The following is a 20,652-nucleotide window of genomic DNA, read 5'->3' as shown; positions in this document are numbered from 1 at the left end:
TTGTTTGTAATAAATAAAGGCATGAAGAACAAAAGCAACTTAGTTTGTGCTACTGGCTTATTATGAGCCAAGAAATTATATTCAATTTGCTCCTCTCTCCTTCTGGCATCTTTATTTTCATAATAAGGCTTTTCATTCATAGCCAAGCATGACTATGAACGCAAACTTTATCTTAATTCATTAAAAAGAAGGACTTGAAAAATTACAGACTAATCGGCTTACTGTCTATTATGTATAAGATATTTACCAAGGTAATCGCTAATAGAATCAGGACAACCTTAGACTGCAAACAAGCCAAGGATCAAGCAGGTTTTCGGAAAGGGTACTCTACTATCGATCATATCCATACCATTAACCAGGTGATAGAAAAATGCTCGGAATATAACCAACCCTTATACATAGCATTCATTGATTACGAAAAAGCATTTGACTCGGTAGAAACCTCAGCGGTGATGCAGGAATTGCGAAATCAGGGGGTAGACGAGCCGTACGTGAAAGTGCTGGAAGATATATATAGTGGCTGCACAGCAACCATAGTTCTGCATAAAGAAAGTAACAAAATTTCTATAAAGAAAGATGTTAGGCAACGAGAAACGATCTCCCCAGTACTATTCACTGCTTGCTTAGAAGAAGTATTCAGAGACTTGGAATGGGAGCAGTTAGGGATAAGGGTAGATGAAGAATACCTCAGTAATCTGCAACTTGCTGATGACATTGCCTTACCAAGTAACTCAGGGGATGAACTACAAAGAACGATTGATGGCCTAGACAGGAAAAGTAAAAAGGTAGGCTTGAAAATCAATATGCAGAAGACTAAGGTAATGTTCAACAGGCTCGGGAAGGAACAGCAGTTTACATTAGGAGCGAAGTACTGGAAGTAGTAGGTGAATATGTCTACTTAGGACAGGTAGTAACCGCAGATCCAGACCATGAAAAGGAAATAACAAGAAGAATAAGATTGGGATGGAGCGCATTTGGCAAGCACTCACAGATTATGACTAGCAGCTTACCGGTATCGCTAAAGAGGAAAGTATATAACTGTTGCATCTTACCTGCACTCACCTATGGGGCTGAAACGTGGAGGCTAAAAAAAGAGGGTTCTACTTAAGTTGAGGACATAGCAGAGGGCTATGGAACAAAAAATGGTAGGGGTAACATTAAGAGATAGGAAGCGTGCAGAGTGGGTGAGATAAATAATTCAAGTTACTGACATTCTAGTGAAAATCAAGAAGAAATGGACATGGGCAGGACATGTAGTGCGAAGAGATGATAACCAGTGGTCGCTTAGAGCAACAAGCTGGATGCCGAGGAAAGGAAAGCGTAGCAGGGGGCAGAAGAAAATTAAGTGGGCGGATGAGGTGAAGAAGTTCGCAGTCGATGCAGGTAGTACAGGACCGGATTAATTGGAGGAATATGGGAGAGGCCTTTGCCCTGCAGTGGGTGTAGTTAGGCTGATGATAATGGACATGGAGAGTTCATTTCTTGGACTTGGAAGTGTTCCTAATAATCGTGAAGAGTTGCAAGTTTTTTAAGCAGCTCATCTGTCTTAAGTCCACATTGTTCTCACTGCTAACTTCATATTTTATATGTAGTGACAATTCCAGTTCATGGGCAGTGTTACTGAGAAGGCTAGCAGCTGCAGCTTAATTGCCGACATGCACAGAGAATCTACACAAAGCAGCACTGAAAGTTCATGCACCTTTTAGAGCTCAGCTCCACACTCCCGAGGCCCAGAAGCATTACGGAGAGGAATGTGGGAACATGTAGAATTTGTAACTATTTCTTTGAATTAATTGCAGTCAGAAATTGTAGCAATAGAGGCAGGAACCTGGTTTCATTCGTTTAAAGGCAGGCAACAAACAAATCCTTGAAGTTATTGGATTCATCTGTTGCCTGCTTGCCTTTCGCTTGTTGCCTGCCAGTGGTGCACAAAAGTGGAGACCACACAATTTGACAAAATTGCATGCTAGCGTTTCTTGATGGCGCAGCGGCTGTTTTCACGATTCGCATATGGTAACCTCCATGATATGCTTGCGCAAGTACTTTAATCAGGTGCGCATTTTTATATAGAAAACCAGCAATTGCAGCAGATCGTGTGGTCTCTCCACTTCTGCACAGCACTGTATATACATCATGATGGTACATCAACTTTTGAATATTGATCAGTAAGGTGTGAAATGTATGATGGCATGAAATACAACTGGTCCTTAAGAAATAGAATACATACAGTAAGGAATTCTGTGAAACAGGGTTAGGCAGAGACACCTTCAATGCAAAGCAAGATCCTAGAAATACTTGCACTGCAAAACTAGTTTGAAATAATGAAGCAAATGGCCCGATTCAAGAGCATCGAGAAGCGCTACGTGGCCTGGTTCCCAGATAGAGCAAGCATACTGCACTCAACCATGAGTATGCAGACGACGTCTGCAATTGATCCTGATGATGAATGTTATCTGCTAATATCGTGTGAATATTGAGAGATTGATTCAAGGTCTATAGGGCATAACATCCAAAAAACAACTCGGGCAATGAGGGCTTTGGAAAGTTAAACCATTTGGAGTTAATGTGCACTAACATTACACAATATACGGGCACCTTGCTTTTTGCTTCCATCAAAAAGGGACCACTGCAGCCGGGATTCGATACCACATCCTTAGGTTCAGAAGTCGAGGGATATTGAGAATTGTTGGATTCAAATATCAGTTAATAGATAATCAAAAGATATATTAACACAATAGCGTTAAAGGCCTCGTTCACCAGAAAACCCGCTGTTGTCAGCGTCGGTGTTGAGCAAAAAATCACGAGCATGGAGCTGGCAGGTGGCATGGCTAGGCACTGATTGGATGTAGGGTTGCCTGATGTTGTGTTTGGCAGGAACTGTCAATTCGGTCCTCTCCTTTCAGACTGCCAGGACCCTTGTATTCCGAGTCAGTCACGCTATCCCTAGATCACGCATGCACATTCATACGGCTTGGTTAAAGCCAAATTTTATATTGTAAAACTTTGTTAATTCGAAATCGTTAAGACCAGAAAAAATTTTTACAATTAATTAGGTTTTCAGATTAGCTGAACACTGCAAAATTCTGGCCCAGACAAAAAAATTCATTGCGAGAGCATGCTGTGCAGTTTTGGCTGACAGACACCTTTACCAGTTTGTGTTGGGTGTTGCTGTCTTACAGGAGTTGTGGAATTCTGCCTACCGGCATTGCTCCCGCACTGCTTGGTCCCGACGTTGTGGGCATGCGCCAAGCTGACAGGCAAATAGCACCGTCTGGCGGCCTCAAGATGAGATGCCATGTGTCAGGAGCAATGAAGCACATGCATACTGCCGGTGGAAGGGATCCCGCAACTCCAGTAACGCAGACAGTAACATGCAGCACAATCTGCTAAAGGTGTCTGTTATGTTAGCGATATGCATAGAGCCACACTAGCCATTCAACTTTGCTCCAGTGGCTTGCATTCACCCTCACTACCCATTTTCCACAAAGTGTGGGATGAGTGGGAAAGCCGGTGCATCCAAACGGTACGGAGATTGCTATCACACACTCCGTAATGAACTCGTGGCTACCCGAAACTGGAGACCATGTGGATGGTAACATGGTTTGCATTCTGAAAGCCCCTCTCGCATCCCAAATGCTGTTTTGCAAAAAATGAAGTAGTCTGTTCTCAACCTCAACATTTTTGGATGCGTGTGGCTGCTTCCTGCCTCAGCAAATCTCTACATTCACAAACACAGCTTCTCAGACAATGGATAAAAAATATCCACTGAGAATTTGCAAATAAAGGAAGAGAAGTTGGCATGGAAGTACTTGAAACTTTAAAAGTGAAGGTGAACAATGGGCAGTTTGTGCGATCCAGAAAAAGAGCTGCTGACCCAGGGCATTTCTTATAAAACTACATGCCCATACGGCCATCACCTTGAAGGAGCCTCGACAGGAGAAAAATGAAGGTTGCACATTACAGGAATCTTGGCTGACGGCATTTATTGCATGTATTGCGGTGAAGCGGATATCAGCACAGAATGGTAAGTGTTAGCTCATGAGGTACAGATACGCCATACGGTAAACAGAGCATTGCATTCTGAATATTTTAATTTCAGGCATATACATGTTATGAAAGTTGGCATTTTTGTTTTTTCACCTGCCGCACACAAACTTGAGCCGGAGTGTTTCAGTCGAGCCTAAGAATTGCTGTAAGAAATAACTCTGAGCAGCCCCAGTTCATCACAACTACACAGTTCATATCTTTGAACCATATAGTTGCCATTTAAAGTACTAATTCTTAATAGCAGATGAAATACATGCTGTTGTGAGGCATATGCTACTAAAAATAATAGACCACTTTTCGCAGTACTGCTTTTGCAAAGACAAAAGCATGCACAGTGAAAGTGCTTTTTGCACAAATGAATTTTCTCGTGCAGTAAAGAGCACAAAAAAAAAAAAAAAATATTGCATAGGTGTTCTGGTCATAGCAAAAAATTATTTCTCTGACTTGTATAGACAACTGTATCTGCAATATTTTGTAAACTCAAAAGATGTGCACGTAAGCAACCCTCACCACATCTCAGGTTTATCTCCTGGTAAGTTGTCTTCTCTGCTCTGCACTAGTGCAGTTAGATTGCAATTCGCCACAGTTACCCGCTACAGTGCGCTGCCAGTGCTCACTTGTGGACTGGCGACAGGCTTGCATGCCGCCATCCAGCATGTGGTGCCACCTGGTGCCATCAAGGCGATCTACACATGCACAGTGGAATGCGTGGTAACAAATCATACAACTCTGTTCAAATATCATTGCCACATGCTACCATGAAATTATATTGAGGGTTCAATACAGAATCAAAAGTCTGCATTTGTACCACAAAGAAAACAACTAATGCCTTGTTTACGCAAAAATACTAAGTACTGTTTTACCAGTGCATGATGTGAGAAACAGCAATTTATGTGCACCTGTCGAAATGAAATACCATCAATCTAGCCAGGCAATGAGACATACACCTGGTTGACTTGCAATATGAATAAAAAAGGGATACGAGACTTTGCTTGAAATGCAGTAAAATGCTTGAATTAAAATTCCTGCTGTTTTTGTAGGCAAACTGATGTTCACTTCAGGCAAGGGCACCACACATTCTATTTAGTGTACTGTAGGCCATCAATAACCTTAGCCTTTATTGAAGGTGACTGCAAAAAGTGCAACAAAAAAAAAAAAAACAACACAAACGCTGCTGCTATCTGACAAATGGGATACACCAATACTGGCATAAGAAATATCAATATACAGGGGACAAAGATTAAAGGCTGCACTACAGTGTTGCAGGCCAAAGTTGCTGAAGTCTTCACAGGCAACACTTACCTTTTCCATATATTAACTAAATGTAGCTATGTAATCTGCATAATATGAGGTCTGCCTTTCATCGATTTCCAAAATATTGGGGATAGCCTATGGATGCCAGCAATGCCAAATTTAATTCCTTGCCTAGAAAGCAGATTCATCATGTGTTCATCCCATTTTTGTCATTTCACAATAGCAATGCCAACAAACATTGTTCAGCCCTTCATCATAAGCAATGCACTGCGTCATTTGTGTATTGCCAGCTGCAAATATCTGCAACTCTTGAACATTGCTGCTAGTGAAATTTTTATATCAAGTACGTTTGCTTTGTTTATTGCTTATGTTTCTTAACCAATATTCATACAGCAAACCTACAATATGTCTGCATGTAGCTGAGGTCAGCAGAGATAAATTAGCCAAGGTAAACATATGTAACAAAATCACTGAGAAAGAGGACGTCATCCAACAGACTTAACATGACTGATGACAATTACCTGACAATAGTATAGCTTACACCTGCTGTTTGTTTATATAACAATTATGATTATTAACAACTATATAACAATTATGGTTATATAACAATTATGATGTGCCTGCCATAGCATGCACCAAGTGTGCGGGCATCACTGTTTTATCGAATTCAGGACCTAGGAGGTCTATTTCGGTGATCGCTGGCTCCCCTATTCGAATTAAATGATGCAAGTATGTCCATATCAGAACTGACAAGAGCTATACGCCATAGACTTACATGGGCATTGGCCGGGACTGCTCCAAATTTCTGAATTACTGGAGGTCAAATTATTGAGATTTCACTGTACTGGGAATATATATGAAATTAAAATCCTGGATGGTATTATAAGGTCACCTCCAACCTACCACCACAACTTTTGCAAATATCATGAACATCTTCAGCAATAAACTTGTGAAACTGATGCCCAGGTTTGTGTGCAGACTAGAAAATGAGGCACAGTCTTCTCTGAAAATTATCTGCAGTAAACACACTTAGGGCACCCATAGCTTGAAGAGCACAGAAATAACAGTTTTCAAGGCTGAATTTTTTGGCAGCAGCAATGTTCATCATTGTCATTTCAAGTAAAGCATCTTTTAGGAATAGCTTACCAAGGGGGAACTTTTCATTAACTACACAAAGAGGACAAAAGCCAATCAGAGACACCAAACCACAGCCATGCGAGACAACGGTCCCACAAGGAAATAATTGTATTATTATTTATTATGACTGCACATATCTATTAGTCGTAAAACTTTGTTATACAGGAGATGATCTAAAAAATACATAAATACTCCCTGTTTTATAAGCACTAAAAGAAAAAAAAGAAAGTCAGACAGTGCCATGGTGCTTTAAAGCTAAACAAGAACTGATTACAGTGAAAAGCTGTCATTCTCAAAGATGAACCTTCATGCATGAAATAACATCATTAACAAGCAGGCTGCGTATACAAAGCAATAGCCTTAGAGTGTTAACAGATGGAAATGTGCTCCTCTGCATAGCTGAAAGCAAAGAAAAAGCCCAATTTGAAAATTCTCAGATATGTACAAAATTTGGCAGCAACACTTTTCACATGCAACAAAGGCTACAATATACCACCTTACTCAAACACAAAATGTCCTTCCTAAAGCTTTTTCTCTTTTTCTTTTTCCAAGACAGTGAAAAGACCTAACAGTTAAGCAACACAAACCTAGATCCTAACATTATCGCCTAAGTATCTAAAAAAAAAATGCTATAAAAGATTACTGCCAGAACAGATTATCAGAAAATATTACAAGGCAACAGTGCCATAAAAGATGCAGTGAAAAATTCCATTACATACCTCTTCAGATCTGGCAGCCAATATGAGCTGGTCAAGTTCAATGGTTCTAGCAAGCAACAGCTTCCGATTGGTTCATGTGTAGGCCACCGATTTCTGGCAAGAAGTCATGTACCTCTGACCGAACTATTCAAAATACAAAGGTAATTTAAAACTGATTTCTAACAAACTCTCATGCCTCTGGTACTTTGGCAGCCATAGTGGACCTTGAAAAACATGACCTTACAAGTAAAATATCATGACTATTATGCACACACACGTTTTCTTCAGTTTTTGTCCAATGGATAATTGCTCACTGAGGCAAACAGCAACCACTATGTAGACCGCCACCCTTTATTTAACACAACCAGTGCTACCAAGCACAGTCAGATCACGGCTCCATTCATTCGTAACGCTGCTTAAAAAGTGCGGGCTGTCAAGAATTCATCGATCTTAAAAGAAATTCTCAGGTGCACTAAACAAGACCATCATATATAAACTTTGGAAGTCACAAGCTGAAGATGTTATATCTCAGCAAACAGAATGGGATACTACATCTGTGAATTCAAGTCAAACACACAAACAAAAAACATGCACGAGCAAGCTGTCAGTCATGTAAGGCACGTAAGTGGCTACTGTCCTGTTATACCAAGAGGAGCAAGGTTTATTCACAATGCTAGCATGCTAACATTATACACAGACAAGACAACAGGGCATCTTGTGACCTCAACTTGATTCAACAAATTAGAAACAATGCAAAACTGAAATGTAACCAAAACTAAGGCACAGCTGTTTATTAAATAAAATACTTTACTTTTAGAGTCAACAAAGAAAAGAGCCATAACAAAGTAAGGTGTACCAGGCAGGCCTGAATTAAAGGTTTAAGAATACAAAAGCCCTTCAGTTACCTTGTGTATAAATAAAAAGATGCAGGCCAACGATGTCGTGCAACTTTCATCACCTGCAGGTGCCACCGTATATACACATTCATACATGCACAAATATAAGCAACTGGGACACTGCAAAAGCATCCTCTGGTTAATGGAGGCCGCTGCTGTGGTTCTGTTGGTAACTCCAACCCATGCTGTGATGAATGTGGATGCCAGAATAGAAGACTGTGTACAGACGACACACATGGCTCAAGTCTCTTACTTTTATCCCTCTCTCACCATCAGTTGTACTGAACTGCAGGATAAGCACCTAACTTTGCTGATTGCTAAATTGCAACGGCCACTTCATTGAGGATGTCTCTAAGTCTAGAAAGCAGGGCATCCAGGCTGTCTGCATCCCGGTCACTGCTTGGAAGGCTCCGGTGAAGCAGGAGCAAAACATTTTTGTACTCCATCTCTTGAAATTGGGCACCATGTTCCACTATCAGGTTCAAGATGTCCTACAAAACAGCATGTAAAAATGTGTCAGTCTCAGTATGTTCAAGACAGCTTTGCTAATTTAGAAAAAGGCAAATTATTTCTTAACATGAAGTCATTTAAACTTCTGAAGCATACATACTTTCCACAGCACAATTATTCTACTTAGAACACAATCCTATTAACCCCCACACAAAGTTATAATGAGCTACAGCATTAAACTTATTAGAACGCACCTCAAAGAAGTATCTTTAGTGTGTCACAAATATGATTGGTCTTAATATCAGACCAAGGATTCAACTACCATCAGAAATAAAGAAAAATTAATTTGGAACTGGTACGACTTTGCAAAAATACAGAGAGGGATAAAACCAAGACCATCAAGCACCCAAATTGGACAAGCACAGCTTTATAGTCTATATGGTCACACATTCACATAATGCAATTTTTCATCTCCCTGCTGTTCATGAAATGATGAGCAACAAAGAACTTATGTATATCCTAGCCTTAGATACACAATATATCTGGTAAACATGATTTAGAGTTTAATACTTTCAAGAGTTCTCGTATGAAAGCAGCAACATCAGAAAAAGGCTAAAATTCTCTACCCTTGCTTCCAATGCATTCCCAAAATTCACTTCCATTCCCAAAATTCACTTCCATAGCCGCAAAAGCAAGGTCGTGAAAGAAATAGCTGTTCAGCCAGCGGTCAACACAGCTAGCCCAATGCACGACCATATGGGTACAGGTCCCATGCTACCGGTCAGTAGTGATCCATCTATGCTACTGGCCATGATCACACCTGACGCTGGCAAAAAGCTGCAGATCTCACAGCATATGCCCTCACACTGTCGGCACACTGGGATGACAAATTAAGAGTCACTGGGCCTTCTGGCTTTTTCGCCGCTAAAATGGCTGGACATAATGAGCAAAAGACTGCATCGTTCACAACATTTTTCGGCTTTCTAACAAAAGCTGCACGTTCTAACAAAGAAACAGCCAATAATAACAGGTGGTACAGCTAGAAGCAGTATGAAAGGGAACACGCAATCCCGTGGCAATGTGCATGTGGCTGTTCTAGCTGCAGACACTCTCCGACATAAGCTCGATGATGCATACATGCATTTTTTTAGAATAGCAATAATTTTAAGAACAGTGAATCTGATTTAAAAAGTTGACTATGCCACAAACCAGCACTTAAGAATGCATAGCTGTCAGCGCGCACTCTAAAGTAGCTGGCAAGAAAGCATGGTAGAGCATGTTCCGATGCTTAGAACAGGCACAAGTGCACAATTGACTCGTATTGCCACAGACTGGTGTGTTCCTTTTCATAGATAGCAACACATATAACTGAATGATTTGATAGTAAAAAAAATAAATAAAGCAACATTCAACTGACCTCTGGAGAATAATAAAACAGCTCAAAGTACTGCCTAGCGTAATCCAGGGCCACTTCACGGTTCATGGTGATACTGGTCAGGTTTTGCTGCATTGCAAAGATGTCCCTGCAACTGGAGAGGATACAAACACATCACACAGAATCCTGGCTTAAGTTAATTTTGTAGCAACTTGGCCATCATTTTACCACTGTGTACTGAACAAGCAGCCTGACACACAATCTTGTCCATTTATTTTTGACCATGTCAAAAGGGATCACAGAGCATTAAGCAAATGATGGTGGCAAACTTCCATTCTTGCAATGCAGCATTACAAAGCACCACCTGGAGGAATACAGCAGCAGTCACAAGTTCACTACACAATGCACATGCACTGATGTCTACACATTTACACGAGAAAGATTTCCAGACAGACTTGCAATGAGACATGTGTTGCTTTAAACTTCTGCTCTGAAAATAATTATATACTCATATGTTAGTGTCTGCATGTGTCAATAGTGACACTTAATGATCACTCCAAGCTCACAAGTTAAGACCAGGACAGCAATGATGGGGCTTACACTTTTTTGATGCCATTCTCATTGACCTTCTGTATACTGGATGTGCTGTTGATCAAGATAGAAGCAATGAGGTGCCCAAGGCCTTCAAAAATGTACCTGTAGAAATGCAAAAAACACCAAGTATGTCACTATGCGCAGAGATGAGCCACATGCTCCTGCAGCCCTGCCTCTCTTCCAGACTGAGCTGGCCTGCTGTGCTATGCATTGTGTGCATGCAGCCAGTGGCATGGCTGTAGCAGCCCATCCTATAAAGCTGCCTCTATAAATGAGGCCCTCAATAACTCCACCTTCTAGAACTACCTAACATCCTGTTGAAACTGATGGCGCAGTTGATGACTGAAAAGCAGACTAGTTCACTCATGATACAGATGATGGTACTATGTGGGTTTCAATATCCCAAACCTACACATAGGCTCAAGATTAATCTTGACCCTAATGGGGTTGTTCAACATGCAATGAAATGGCACAAATCCGATATAAGAAGGGAGCCATAACAAACCAACTCATTTTCCATTTGTTTGTTTGTTGCATACAATCTCAGCATTTCTGCAGTTCGGCTACAGCAGTTGACATCTCATCCCACAACCACCGTGGCAGGCCATGATGTTTAAAGGGACACTGAGGATTACTTCAAAGTAACGGCTTGAGGGGCTAGTTGGTGCTGCATAATACCCAGAAATGTGGCGCAACAAACATTTCGCTTGTGTTTGTGTTTGTTGCGCCACATTTCTGGGTATTATGAGGATTACTTTTTGTTTTAAGTAAAAATAGACTGAGTGTCTCTTTCAATAGCAGAGAATTACTTTTTGTTCCAAGTAAAAATAGACTAAGTGTCTCTTTCAATAGCAGAGAATGCATTTACTGCAGAGAGAACTAACTTAAAATTTTCTACTATTCAATACAACCTTGCAATATCAACGCTCCCAATCACTGCCCAAGGAGGTCCCCCGGACAGTTTATACTTCGGGACCTCCTTCTGTAATACTAATAATCCATGTACATGTACCTCACAGTGAAAAATAAAGATGATGATGATGAAGGCTGGACAGCAGCGATGCCTGGCCTTGAGCATTGGTACTCACAGAACTGTTTCTGCAATACATATCGCTTCAAGCTTAAAAGTGCAAGTAGTTCATTTGTGGTTAGAATGCGGCAGTTTATTCATACAAGCCTGCTTCATTAGTCCTGAGTCTCTTTCAACGAATGGGCCCCGATGGCAAAGATGACACAGCCCTTTAGAGCCTGTAGACCAACAGATCTGGAGGGTGGCAGGAGGCTCCTGCATGGCAAGCCCTTCTCAAGCTTCGAAACTAAAAGCTCGAACTGAGGGGTGCTCATGTGCGCAAAGGATCCTGCACATAGGGAGGTGGGGAGGGGACAGCGCACTCTGCTTCTCTAATAGGTGTGTCAAGGGCAATGACAAAGGCAAGACCTCTCGGTGATGTCTTGGGGCAAACCTTTGAGACAAACTCACAGGTGTAATAAACGTAAGACATAGCATTTGCTTTCAGCTGAGTCCTCGAAATAAAAATGCAATTAATGAAAACCACTTCACATCTGCCTTAGTGTTAGCAGGAGGCCAGAATTTCTAATTGCAAAATATTGCAGGTAAAAAGAAAAAAAAAAGTATTTTAACGCGACGGCGTTAAAAGCACCATTCATCGAAAATCTGGCGTCGGTGTTATGTGCGAGAAATCATATACAACGCTGGCAGGCGGTAGCTGGCAGCTGACATCGCCGCACACTCAGTGAACGTAGAGTTGCATGACGTTATGTTTGGCAGGAGCTGCCAACTTGGGTTTCTCCTTTCATATGGGAGGAAGATGTCCGAATCAGTCTGCCAGGACCCTTGGATTCACGTTACCCCTATGCTGCACAGGCATGTCTGTACGGCTTGGTTAAAGCGAGGTTTTATATGAGGGCTGCTAGCCTACACTGTTGCGTCATACAATTAAAGGTGGAGCTTAAATGTCACTCATAATTTTTTAGAATCATTGTAGCCGTTGGAATGTCTCATTTTCTATGCTGTGTCTAAGTTTAATTGCTGGAGGCCACTGGGAAGTAATAAAAAGCAATTGTTTTGCTAACTGTGGTAGACCTGCATACCAGAAAAAGGCTTGAAAACGTGGCATTTTCCTGTTTCAGTTTTCTGACCTTGCAGAAGAGGGTTCTTAACATCTATGCCATCTATTTTGACCTTATTTGCTTTGTTGTACTCACAAATGCAATGATGAGCTTTTTTTTTTTTTTTCATTTTGATGGATTGTAGCTTTTTGGTATATTATCTTGCTTACAGCTAACACATGTCTGTGCAAACTGTTTTGTAAAAAAGAAATTAAGTTTATAAAAAAAAAAAAAAACTTTCCTCACACACAGAATGCAGAGAATGTTGATCCAGTCTTTTACCATATTTTGTTAAGTTCTGCAAGCTTTCTACAACTCGTTCAACACAAAAAGAATTGTAGAATGAGTTCACATACAACACTGAACTATTGTGCAGTTGAGTTTGAAAGCATTACTAACACGAAAAAAATTTGGGGGACACTGAAGCTCTGCCTTCAGGAGTTTGACGCGACAGCATTAATGGCTCCTGTTTTCGGCTCTCCTAGCAGATCCTCATTTGCGTACATACATTTTTCTACTCACTTAATCAATAATCCTTTAGTTTGTACCTCTATTACCTTGCACATACTCAACAACATGCAGTCGTAAGTTACCACATTATGTGCAAGGCCAGCTGAGATAGCTTCTCACAGCACAAACACTAACACACTGGTCAAGAACGGTGACAAACAAAGTGCTGTCACTCTTCTTGTCCAGTCTGTTTGTGTTTGCACTGTTTGTCATAAGATGTTTCACCAACTAGCCTGCCAATACATTTTGACACTTGAGATAGATATAAAGCGCAACTATAACACTTCCCCTACAGTGCCCATTAGGCATTATTAGACCACTAATGATAACTTCGCACCACGATTTTGGAGCCTTCCGTATTGCTTGTGGGCACGCTGGGACATTTGGCATGTAATCAGAGAACTGAAGTTAAGCTTTCAATCTAGTTTTAATTTTTTCTCTCGAGGTACAATTTCCTGACCCCATTCTGAAGGTGCAGTAGCGTTTAACAAGAATAGTCAGCTCGAAAACATTGCAAATCTCGTGAATTCACCTAGTCTACGACTTATTTTATCGACACTCTCAGCAGTAGTGAATCTGAACACACCACCTTTACCGTGGCGTGTAAAGCTTCCATTTCATGCTTTTTTCCATCGTACTGGTTTTATGTGGTCTAACATCCCAAAGTGACTCAGGTTATGAGAGACGCCGTAGTGAACGGCTCCAGATATTTTGACCACCTGGGGTTCTTTAAAGTGCACTGATAATGCACAGCACATGGGTGCCTTGCTTTTTGCCTCCATCGAAAAGCTGCCGCCGCAACCGGGATTCAATCGCCGCAACCGGGATTCAATCCCGCATCCTTGGGAACAGTAGTCGAGTGCCCTAACTACTGTACCATTCCAGCAGGTTTTTCCATTGTACTGTCATTCCTCTAATGCCCCTGACAACAATGGTATCAATAAAGAGAAAAAGAGAATGCGGCTCCTGGCATATAATTTTGAGAAAAATAGTTGTATCTGCTATTTCTACTGAAATTATGGAACTGCAGAAAACTAGGGGCCCTACTCCCAAGCAGTCACCACAACCTCTTGCTCAATATTTGAGAAGCAGGCCCAAAATCGAGCTCGCAATAAGTTTTCAACAAACTGAAATCAGTCATTCTAAGCAAGCCCAGCATTTCCACGATGCACGCCCTTCTTGAGATTGTGGCATCAGCCCAAAACATGCCTGTGCTTCCGCTGCTGGAGGCAGGCAGTCATGGCTTCATCGATGCTTGAGAGGTCCTTGTTCAGCTTCATCACTTCAGGATCAGGCTCCTGGCTGTCCACACCTCCCGCAAAGTTGCCCTGTTGTCAGGATACGTATTTAAATCACTGTCGCATAACTCTTAGCATGGCCAACGTGTGATGCCAGCACTAAGGGTCACCAATGCAGCCACAATTCTAATACTCACTCCAATCAAGATTCTAATGAGTCAGACAATGTTTTGCACTTTCTAATACACTGCAGTTGCCCAGTGCCATGCTCAAAAACAAGATAGATGAAATCATGTAACCTTCATTCAAAGCCACTCCTTATTCCATGCATCACATAATCGGAAAAAAATAATTTTGTGTTTATACACATGACTAATGCACTTTCATAATAAACACTGCTCCTATTCTGGCTATCAAAGAACAATTTATTTCCTTTATGCAATGAATGCACCCAATATTCATAATGAAATTATGTGGCCAGCCGGCATTTCAACACCCACGAGGCGTGCATGAACTCACGGCACCACAATTAAAGCAGAGGAACCACGTGCATGGAAATGCAATGCTCTGACTCATCAAATACACATTGTGACACAAAGCAGAGGCAACGCATTCTGTTTCAACTTCTATTAGAAGTGCAGCAGTGCTTCAGTACTGCTTCAGTTTGTCTCTGTGTAGTACTAAACCATAAAGGACAGAAGCTTCATCATGCCCGTCTGCTGTGCAAAAGCAAGAATGCGGTGTACCCACACTAGCACTGTGGTGGACTGACAGCATACTGGCGTGAAATAAGGCCTAGTGAGATCTGTGTCAAAACTGTAGCAGCAGGTGCTTCACAACTGGTACCCCCTTATCATTAAACACACCTAGTCTTGTTGCCAGTTTACCATCAACCAAATAAGTTCATTTCACATCCACACTAAACTTTGCACTTGACCATTGCTGAATTCTTCCAATATATATACAAGTTTGCTGCATTATAGAAAGTAATTTCCTTCAATATTTGGGAAAACATTTCCCCAGTCATGTGACACCATTTGAATTTTCCAGACAAGTGCCAAAACTTTCAGCTTTCAAAGCTTGAGATTTTTTAAGAACACTGCAAAAGCACTGTGCTTAAACATCAGTTAATAAACTGCCAGCAGAAAATGCTTTGCACAGGTTGTCTCACATAACTTGAGCCAAGGTTTTAAATATGAAAGGCTTCAGATGAGAGTGGAACCAGATGTATAATGTTGGCACTAGCCCAAAATTATGATATTCTTTATTTTCCCCTTAACCAATTTATTAACCATGTTTGATTACTCAACATTTTAAAGTATTGGCTGCATACCCCAAGTGTGATATGAAAAGTTGTAGAACACCTTCAGAAATCACTCAATGAATCGTTTTCTATATGATATAGCTCACATTGTCTTTTTTTATCGTGCTCCAAAGAAAGCCCACCATCCAAATGCTCCGTCGTGTGCGTGTGTTTATAATATATATATATATATATATATATATATATATATATATATATATATATATATATATATATATATATATATATATATAAACACACACACACGACGGGCCATTTGCGCACCACTATTGTGCTGCTTTCAAGCATGCATTGGGTGAATAAGATCTGCCACAGTGTGACTGGCCATGGGAAAGTCAAGCAATTATTTTTTTGCTAGTAATACAGTAAAAGCTCGTTAATTTGACTCCCGTTAATTTAAAAAATCGGATAATTCGACCTTCGCGCCTGGTCCCCAAAATTATGTATAGGAGTCTATGGGACGAAACTCTCGTTAATTCGGACGGATCTGACCGCACAACGGATAATTCGGACAACTTCGGGCAGCTACCGAGGCTCGAAAACGAAAATAAGACGAACGCGGCGCAATAGCGATACCCAAAAGCAGCATCGCCATGGACATCAGAAACAGCAGCAGCAAGTCAGAGACCATTATGGATAGCGTTTTTAGATATTAAAGGGGCATATGACAGTGTAGATCAGAAAAAACTGTGGGACCAGTTGAAGGAATATGGCCTGAATAAAAACCTGGTTCAGTTCATACAAGAAGTGTATGCAGATAATGAAGCAGTGATAGTATGGGAGACGGAAACAACAAAACCAGCAAAAATAAAAAGGGGGCTTAGGCAAGGGTGCCCACTGTCACCGCTGCTTTTCATGATATAAATGAGCCAAATGGAAAGGCGCCTGGAGGAAAGTAATATGGGATTCGATGCAAGCTATATGCAGGGAGGACAGAAAGTAACACAAGTTCTACCAGGATTGATGTACGCGGATGACATTGTACTGCTGGCAGATAAGAGGGATGGGTTGCAGGAGCTGCTTAAGATCTGTGGAGAAGAGGGCGAAAAGCTGGGACTGCAATTTAGCAGCGAAAAATCAGGAATAATGGTATTTAATGATGAAAGGGGGGATGTGCTGGAAATACAAGGCACCAAGGTTGAACATGTGGAGAGCTATAAATACCTGGGCACATGGATCAATGAAGGAAAAAATTACCTAGAAAAGCATGAAAGAATTACGATAGACAAAGGGAAAAGGAGTTCGGATATTATGAAACACAGGGCCCTCTGGAATTATAACAGGTATGAGGTTGTTAGAGGGGTATGGAAGGGTGTTATGGTACCAGGACTCACTTTTGGAAATGCAGTCCTGTGCATGAAATCAGAAGTACAGTCAGGCCTTGAAATCAGACAGAGAAAGGTAGGTAGACTGGCATTGGGAGCACATGGCAACACACCTAATGAAGGAGTCCAGGGAGATATGGGCTGGGCATCATTTGAGGTTAGAGAGGCAATTAGCAAACTAAAATATGATCCGAGACTAACCAAAATGGAGGAATCAAGGTGGGCACGAAAAATGTACAAGCACCTCTTCATGAAAAGCCTGAATACGAAATGGACTAACAGAACCCGAAAGCTCAGATTTAGGTACCTAGAGTTTGGAGATGCACCGCAGCAAAACAGCAGCATTGAAAAGCAGGTAAAGGAGGCAGAAAGGAAAATGTGGGAGGAAAGAATGCACGGAAAATCAGCATTGGGTATGTATAGAACTCGAAAACAGGATATAAAGAAAGAAAGTTTATTCGACAACTCACGAGGGAGCTCATTGCTGTTTGAGGCTAGGACAGGGGCCCTCAGAACAAAAACGTACAGGAAAAAATTTCAGGAAGTAGATATATTATGCGCGGCGTGCGGAACTGAGGCGGAAACAACGGAACATGTTGTTCTAAGGTGCCAAAAACTTCGTCCTGCCCTCCCCGCGGGAAAAGCGGCAGATCTGGAGAGAGCGCTGGGATTTGCTGGGGAAGATGGACGAATGGATGAGGAACGCGTTTTGATAACAAAAGAGAGGTTAGAGGATTGGTGGAAAAAGTCAAGAGAATAAAGAGAAGAAAAAAAGGGAGGGGGGCAGATACGGGCAAATTAGAAGCTAAAAATAGGGAAGAGATAAATATATTTCTTTTAATTTTTTGGCTAGGCGGCGCAAGCTGCCGTCCGATACAAAGGGCAGAGCCACTATCATCCATCCATCCATCCATGGCTCGACTTGTGGCTGGATGGGCGCTTTTTCTTGTTTTTTCACGAGTTGACGTTACTGGCGGTGCCAGTTTGTCGTTTTGCTGCTGTCGGTGCGCTACGCTGTTGTATTGAAGACTGCTCGCTTTAGTGCGGCTCATTGCTTCTCTGTTGTGCGCTGGTATCACCGCACTCGCCCCCAATGGCAACACCGGCGAAACGGCCGAAGAGCTAAGAGGCCAAGGACTTGGCTACCAAAGTGGAAATTTTGCGGGCCCTTAAGAACGGGCTCTCCCGACAAAAAGCAATGAAAAAATATGACGTTAAAAGGAGTACTTTAAGCACATATGTAAAAAATGAAGAACAGATTCTTCAAGCGTTCGAAAGCGAGAAGTTTCAAGCGTCAAGAAAGCGTCTGCGAACAGCAGCTCATCCGGAGTTGGAAGAAGCCTTGCTTCGGTGGGTGGTCAACTCGCGTGATGCAAACCTCCCATTGAGTGGACCCCTCATCATGGCGCAGGCCGAGAGGTTTGCACTGATGATGCATATCGATGGATTCAAAGCGTCAGAAGGGTGGTGTGCGCACTTTAGAGACAGATATGGTCTCGTTTTCAAGACTGTGTGCGGCGAAAGAGGTGCCGTCAACGAAGATGTTGCCAACAACTGGAAGAACGCTCAGCTGCTGGAACATATCGCAGCATATGATCCAAATGACATTTTTAATGCTGATGAAACAGCACTTTTCTTTAAGGCATTGCCTGACAAGACTGTGACAATGAAAGGAGATCCCTGCATTGGAGGAAAAAGGAGTAAAGAACGAGTCACCGTTCTTTTAGCCGCAAACATGACAGGGACAGAGCGCTTGCCGCTTGTCGTCACTGGAAAGGCACAAAAGTCACGGTGCTTTAAGAACGTGCCTGCTCTTCCAAACACAAAAGTTAGACCGATAGTTTTCCGCGAAGAACAGCAAGGTGTTAATTGTCCTTGACAACTGTAGTGCACATAACAGTGCCACCGGACTGAACAACATTGAAGTTGTTTTTTTGCCGCCCAACACTACATCGGCCCTCCAACCGATGAACCAAGGTATAATTCAGTATGTGAAGACTAAATACCGCAGGCGCGTGCTGGAACGCATGCTACTGTGCCATGAAGTCGGTAAGCAGTACGACGTGGATCTTCTGAGCGCGGTCAACATTCTTGCCTACGTTTGGAAGAACACGCCTGCGCACGTCATCGCTAACTGTTTTCGACACAGTGGCTTCGTTTTGCCTGAGCCCTGCAATGACACAGTGGCAGAAGTGTCGCCAGACGACAATGCAGATGACTGCCCGGATTTCGGAGGTGTGCTGCCGGATGCGGTGACACTCGCCGATTACATCAGCATTGATGACGGCGTTGCTACAGCCGGCTCTCTAACCGAGGAAAATTGTCCGGGACGTACTGCACGGCGAAGATTCGGACAGAAAACTTCTAGACAGAAAACTCAAAGAAAAAATTGCCCACGATTACGTTACTTCCTAATGCGAAATTCGAGCGCAGCTCACAGCTGTTTCACCTTTTCGACAGATTGAGCCAAAGATTTTGAGCAAGACACGTATGTACAATTACAGACAACTTTTTTTAATTTTTCACACGTATTCCTTCAAAAAACACTCCACTAACAGTTCTTGGCTGTCATGAAAGAAGCTTTGTGGTCGGAGAAATGAAGAGAGCAATCGAGTTATTGGGAGGTTGCGGGAAGCAGCGCGTGGGCCCATAGGAACGTTACACGGCAAACAGATAGCAGGGACTGACTAATGCCATTGACGCCGCTAGTGAGTGAAGCGAGTGAGAACGGGATGCATGCAACCGGAGAGCACCCTCGCCGCCAACAGGAAAAGGGGGGGGGGGGACCCCTCCTCCTCTTTCTGCACGGCGGCGGTGTTCTATGCAGTCACGTTGTCTTGACTCGCTAGCGGCGGCAGTGGCATCAATCAGTCGGTGCTAGCGCTACCTCCGGCGACCCCCCATTCCTTTTCTCGTGTTCTCCAGTTGCCCCCATCGTTTGCAGCTGAGTGTACCCCCCTCCCCCTTTCTGCGATTTTCCAGCTGCCGAAGCACCGGCTCGAACTGGGGGGGGGGGGGGCTGAAAGGGGGACGGAGCTGGTTACGAGACCGACGCCGCCAACGCGAAACCCAGGAACGGGCACCAAAGAGCTGCGCTCTAAAAAAAGCTGGCCATGCCACAATTGCTTTAGTCAGTTTTAGCATTTTGCATTTCTTTGTAAACGGCTCAGAGACATGACTTCCACACTCAGTGCACTCAAAGCAATTGCAGAACCAGTAAGCCGCTTTCCTGCACAGCTGAAACTTTCTACCAGGGCAGCCTGACCCATCCTTCCAGCACGTGAGAAATGCATGCCTGGTCCTTGCATACACCTGCCTTTACAAGCACTGAAGTCTCCATGACATAATGAATGGTGCCATGCAAGCTGTTTCCAACTGCAAAAAGCACCTTGCAATTTGAAACATCTAACAGGCTCATTGCCCATTTGAATGTTCACACTAATATATCAACACCATAAAAGCAACTAATAAAAGCACTTACCTGAATAGTCACAGGAAGCAGGTAAAAGAAGCAGTGTACGCGCACTTCCAGGTGCAACACCAAAAGGCAAGTGTCAGCAATTTCCTGAAATTCCTTTGCCAGCTCCTCCAATGTCCTGAAAAAGTCAAGAGAGGAGAGCGAAGCTATTGACAAAAAGTAACTGCTCCAGTTTCAGGCATAAAAGGACTGAATA

General features: G+C 42.4%; 1 protein-coding gene across 3 annotated transcripts in view; it reads right to left on the bottom strand.

Annotated features, from left to right (window-relative positions):
- Positions 1-6,541: 6,541 nt before the first annotated feature.
- Positions 6,542-20,652, bottom strand: part of Sec8 (exocyst complex component secretory 8) — a 96,970-nt gene continuing 82,859 nt past the window's right edge. For all 3 annotated transcript variants that reach the window (XM_084591419.1, XM_084591417.1, XM_084591418.1), the window contains exons 23-27: positions 20,460-20,574; positions 14,301-14,419; positions 10,458-10,553; positions 9,900-10,011; positions 6,542-8,523 (exon numbers count right to left, since the gene is read on the bottom strand). In XM_084591419.1, coding sequence (XP_084447545.1) covers positions 8,350-8,523; positions 9,900-10,011; positions 10,458-10,553; positions 14,301-14,419; positions 20,460-20,574 — 616 coding nt within the window. In that variant the 3' untranslated portion in view covers positions 6,542-8,349. The remainder of the gene's footprint in view (positions 8,524-9,899; positions 10,012-10,457; positions 10,554-14,300; positions 14,420-20,459; positions 20,575-20,652) is intronic.

Source organism: Amblyomma maculatum, chromosome 1, assembly GCF_055883805.1.
Source record: "Amblyomma maculatum isolate TAMU_Amacu chromosome 1, ASM5588380v1, whole genome shotgun sequence".
NCBI classification, from domain to species: domain Eukaryota; kingdom Metazoa; phylum Arthropoda; class Arachnida; order Ixodida; family Ixodidae; genus Amblyomma; species Amblyomma maculatum.
The sequence above is the reverse complement of the archived record's forward strand: the minus strand, read 5'-3'. Positions and strand labels throughout refer to the sequence as shown.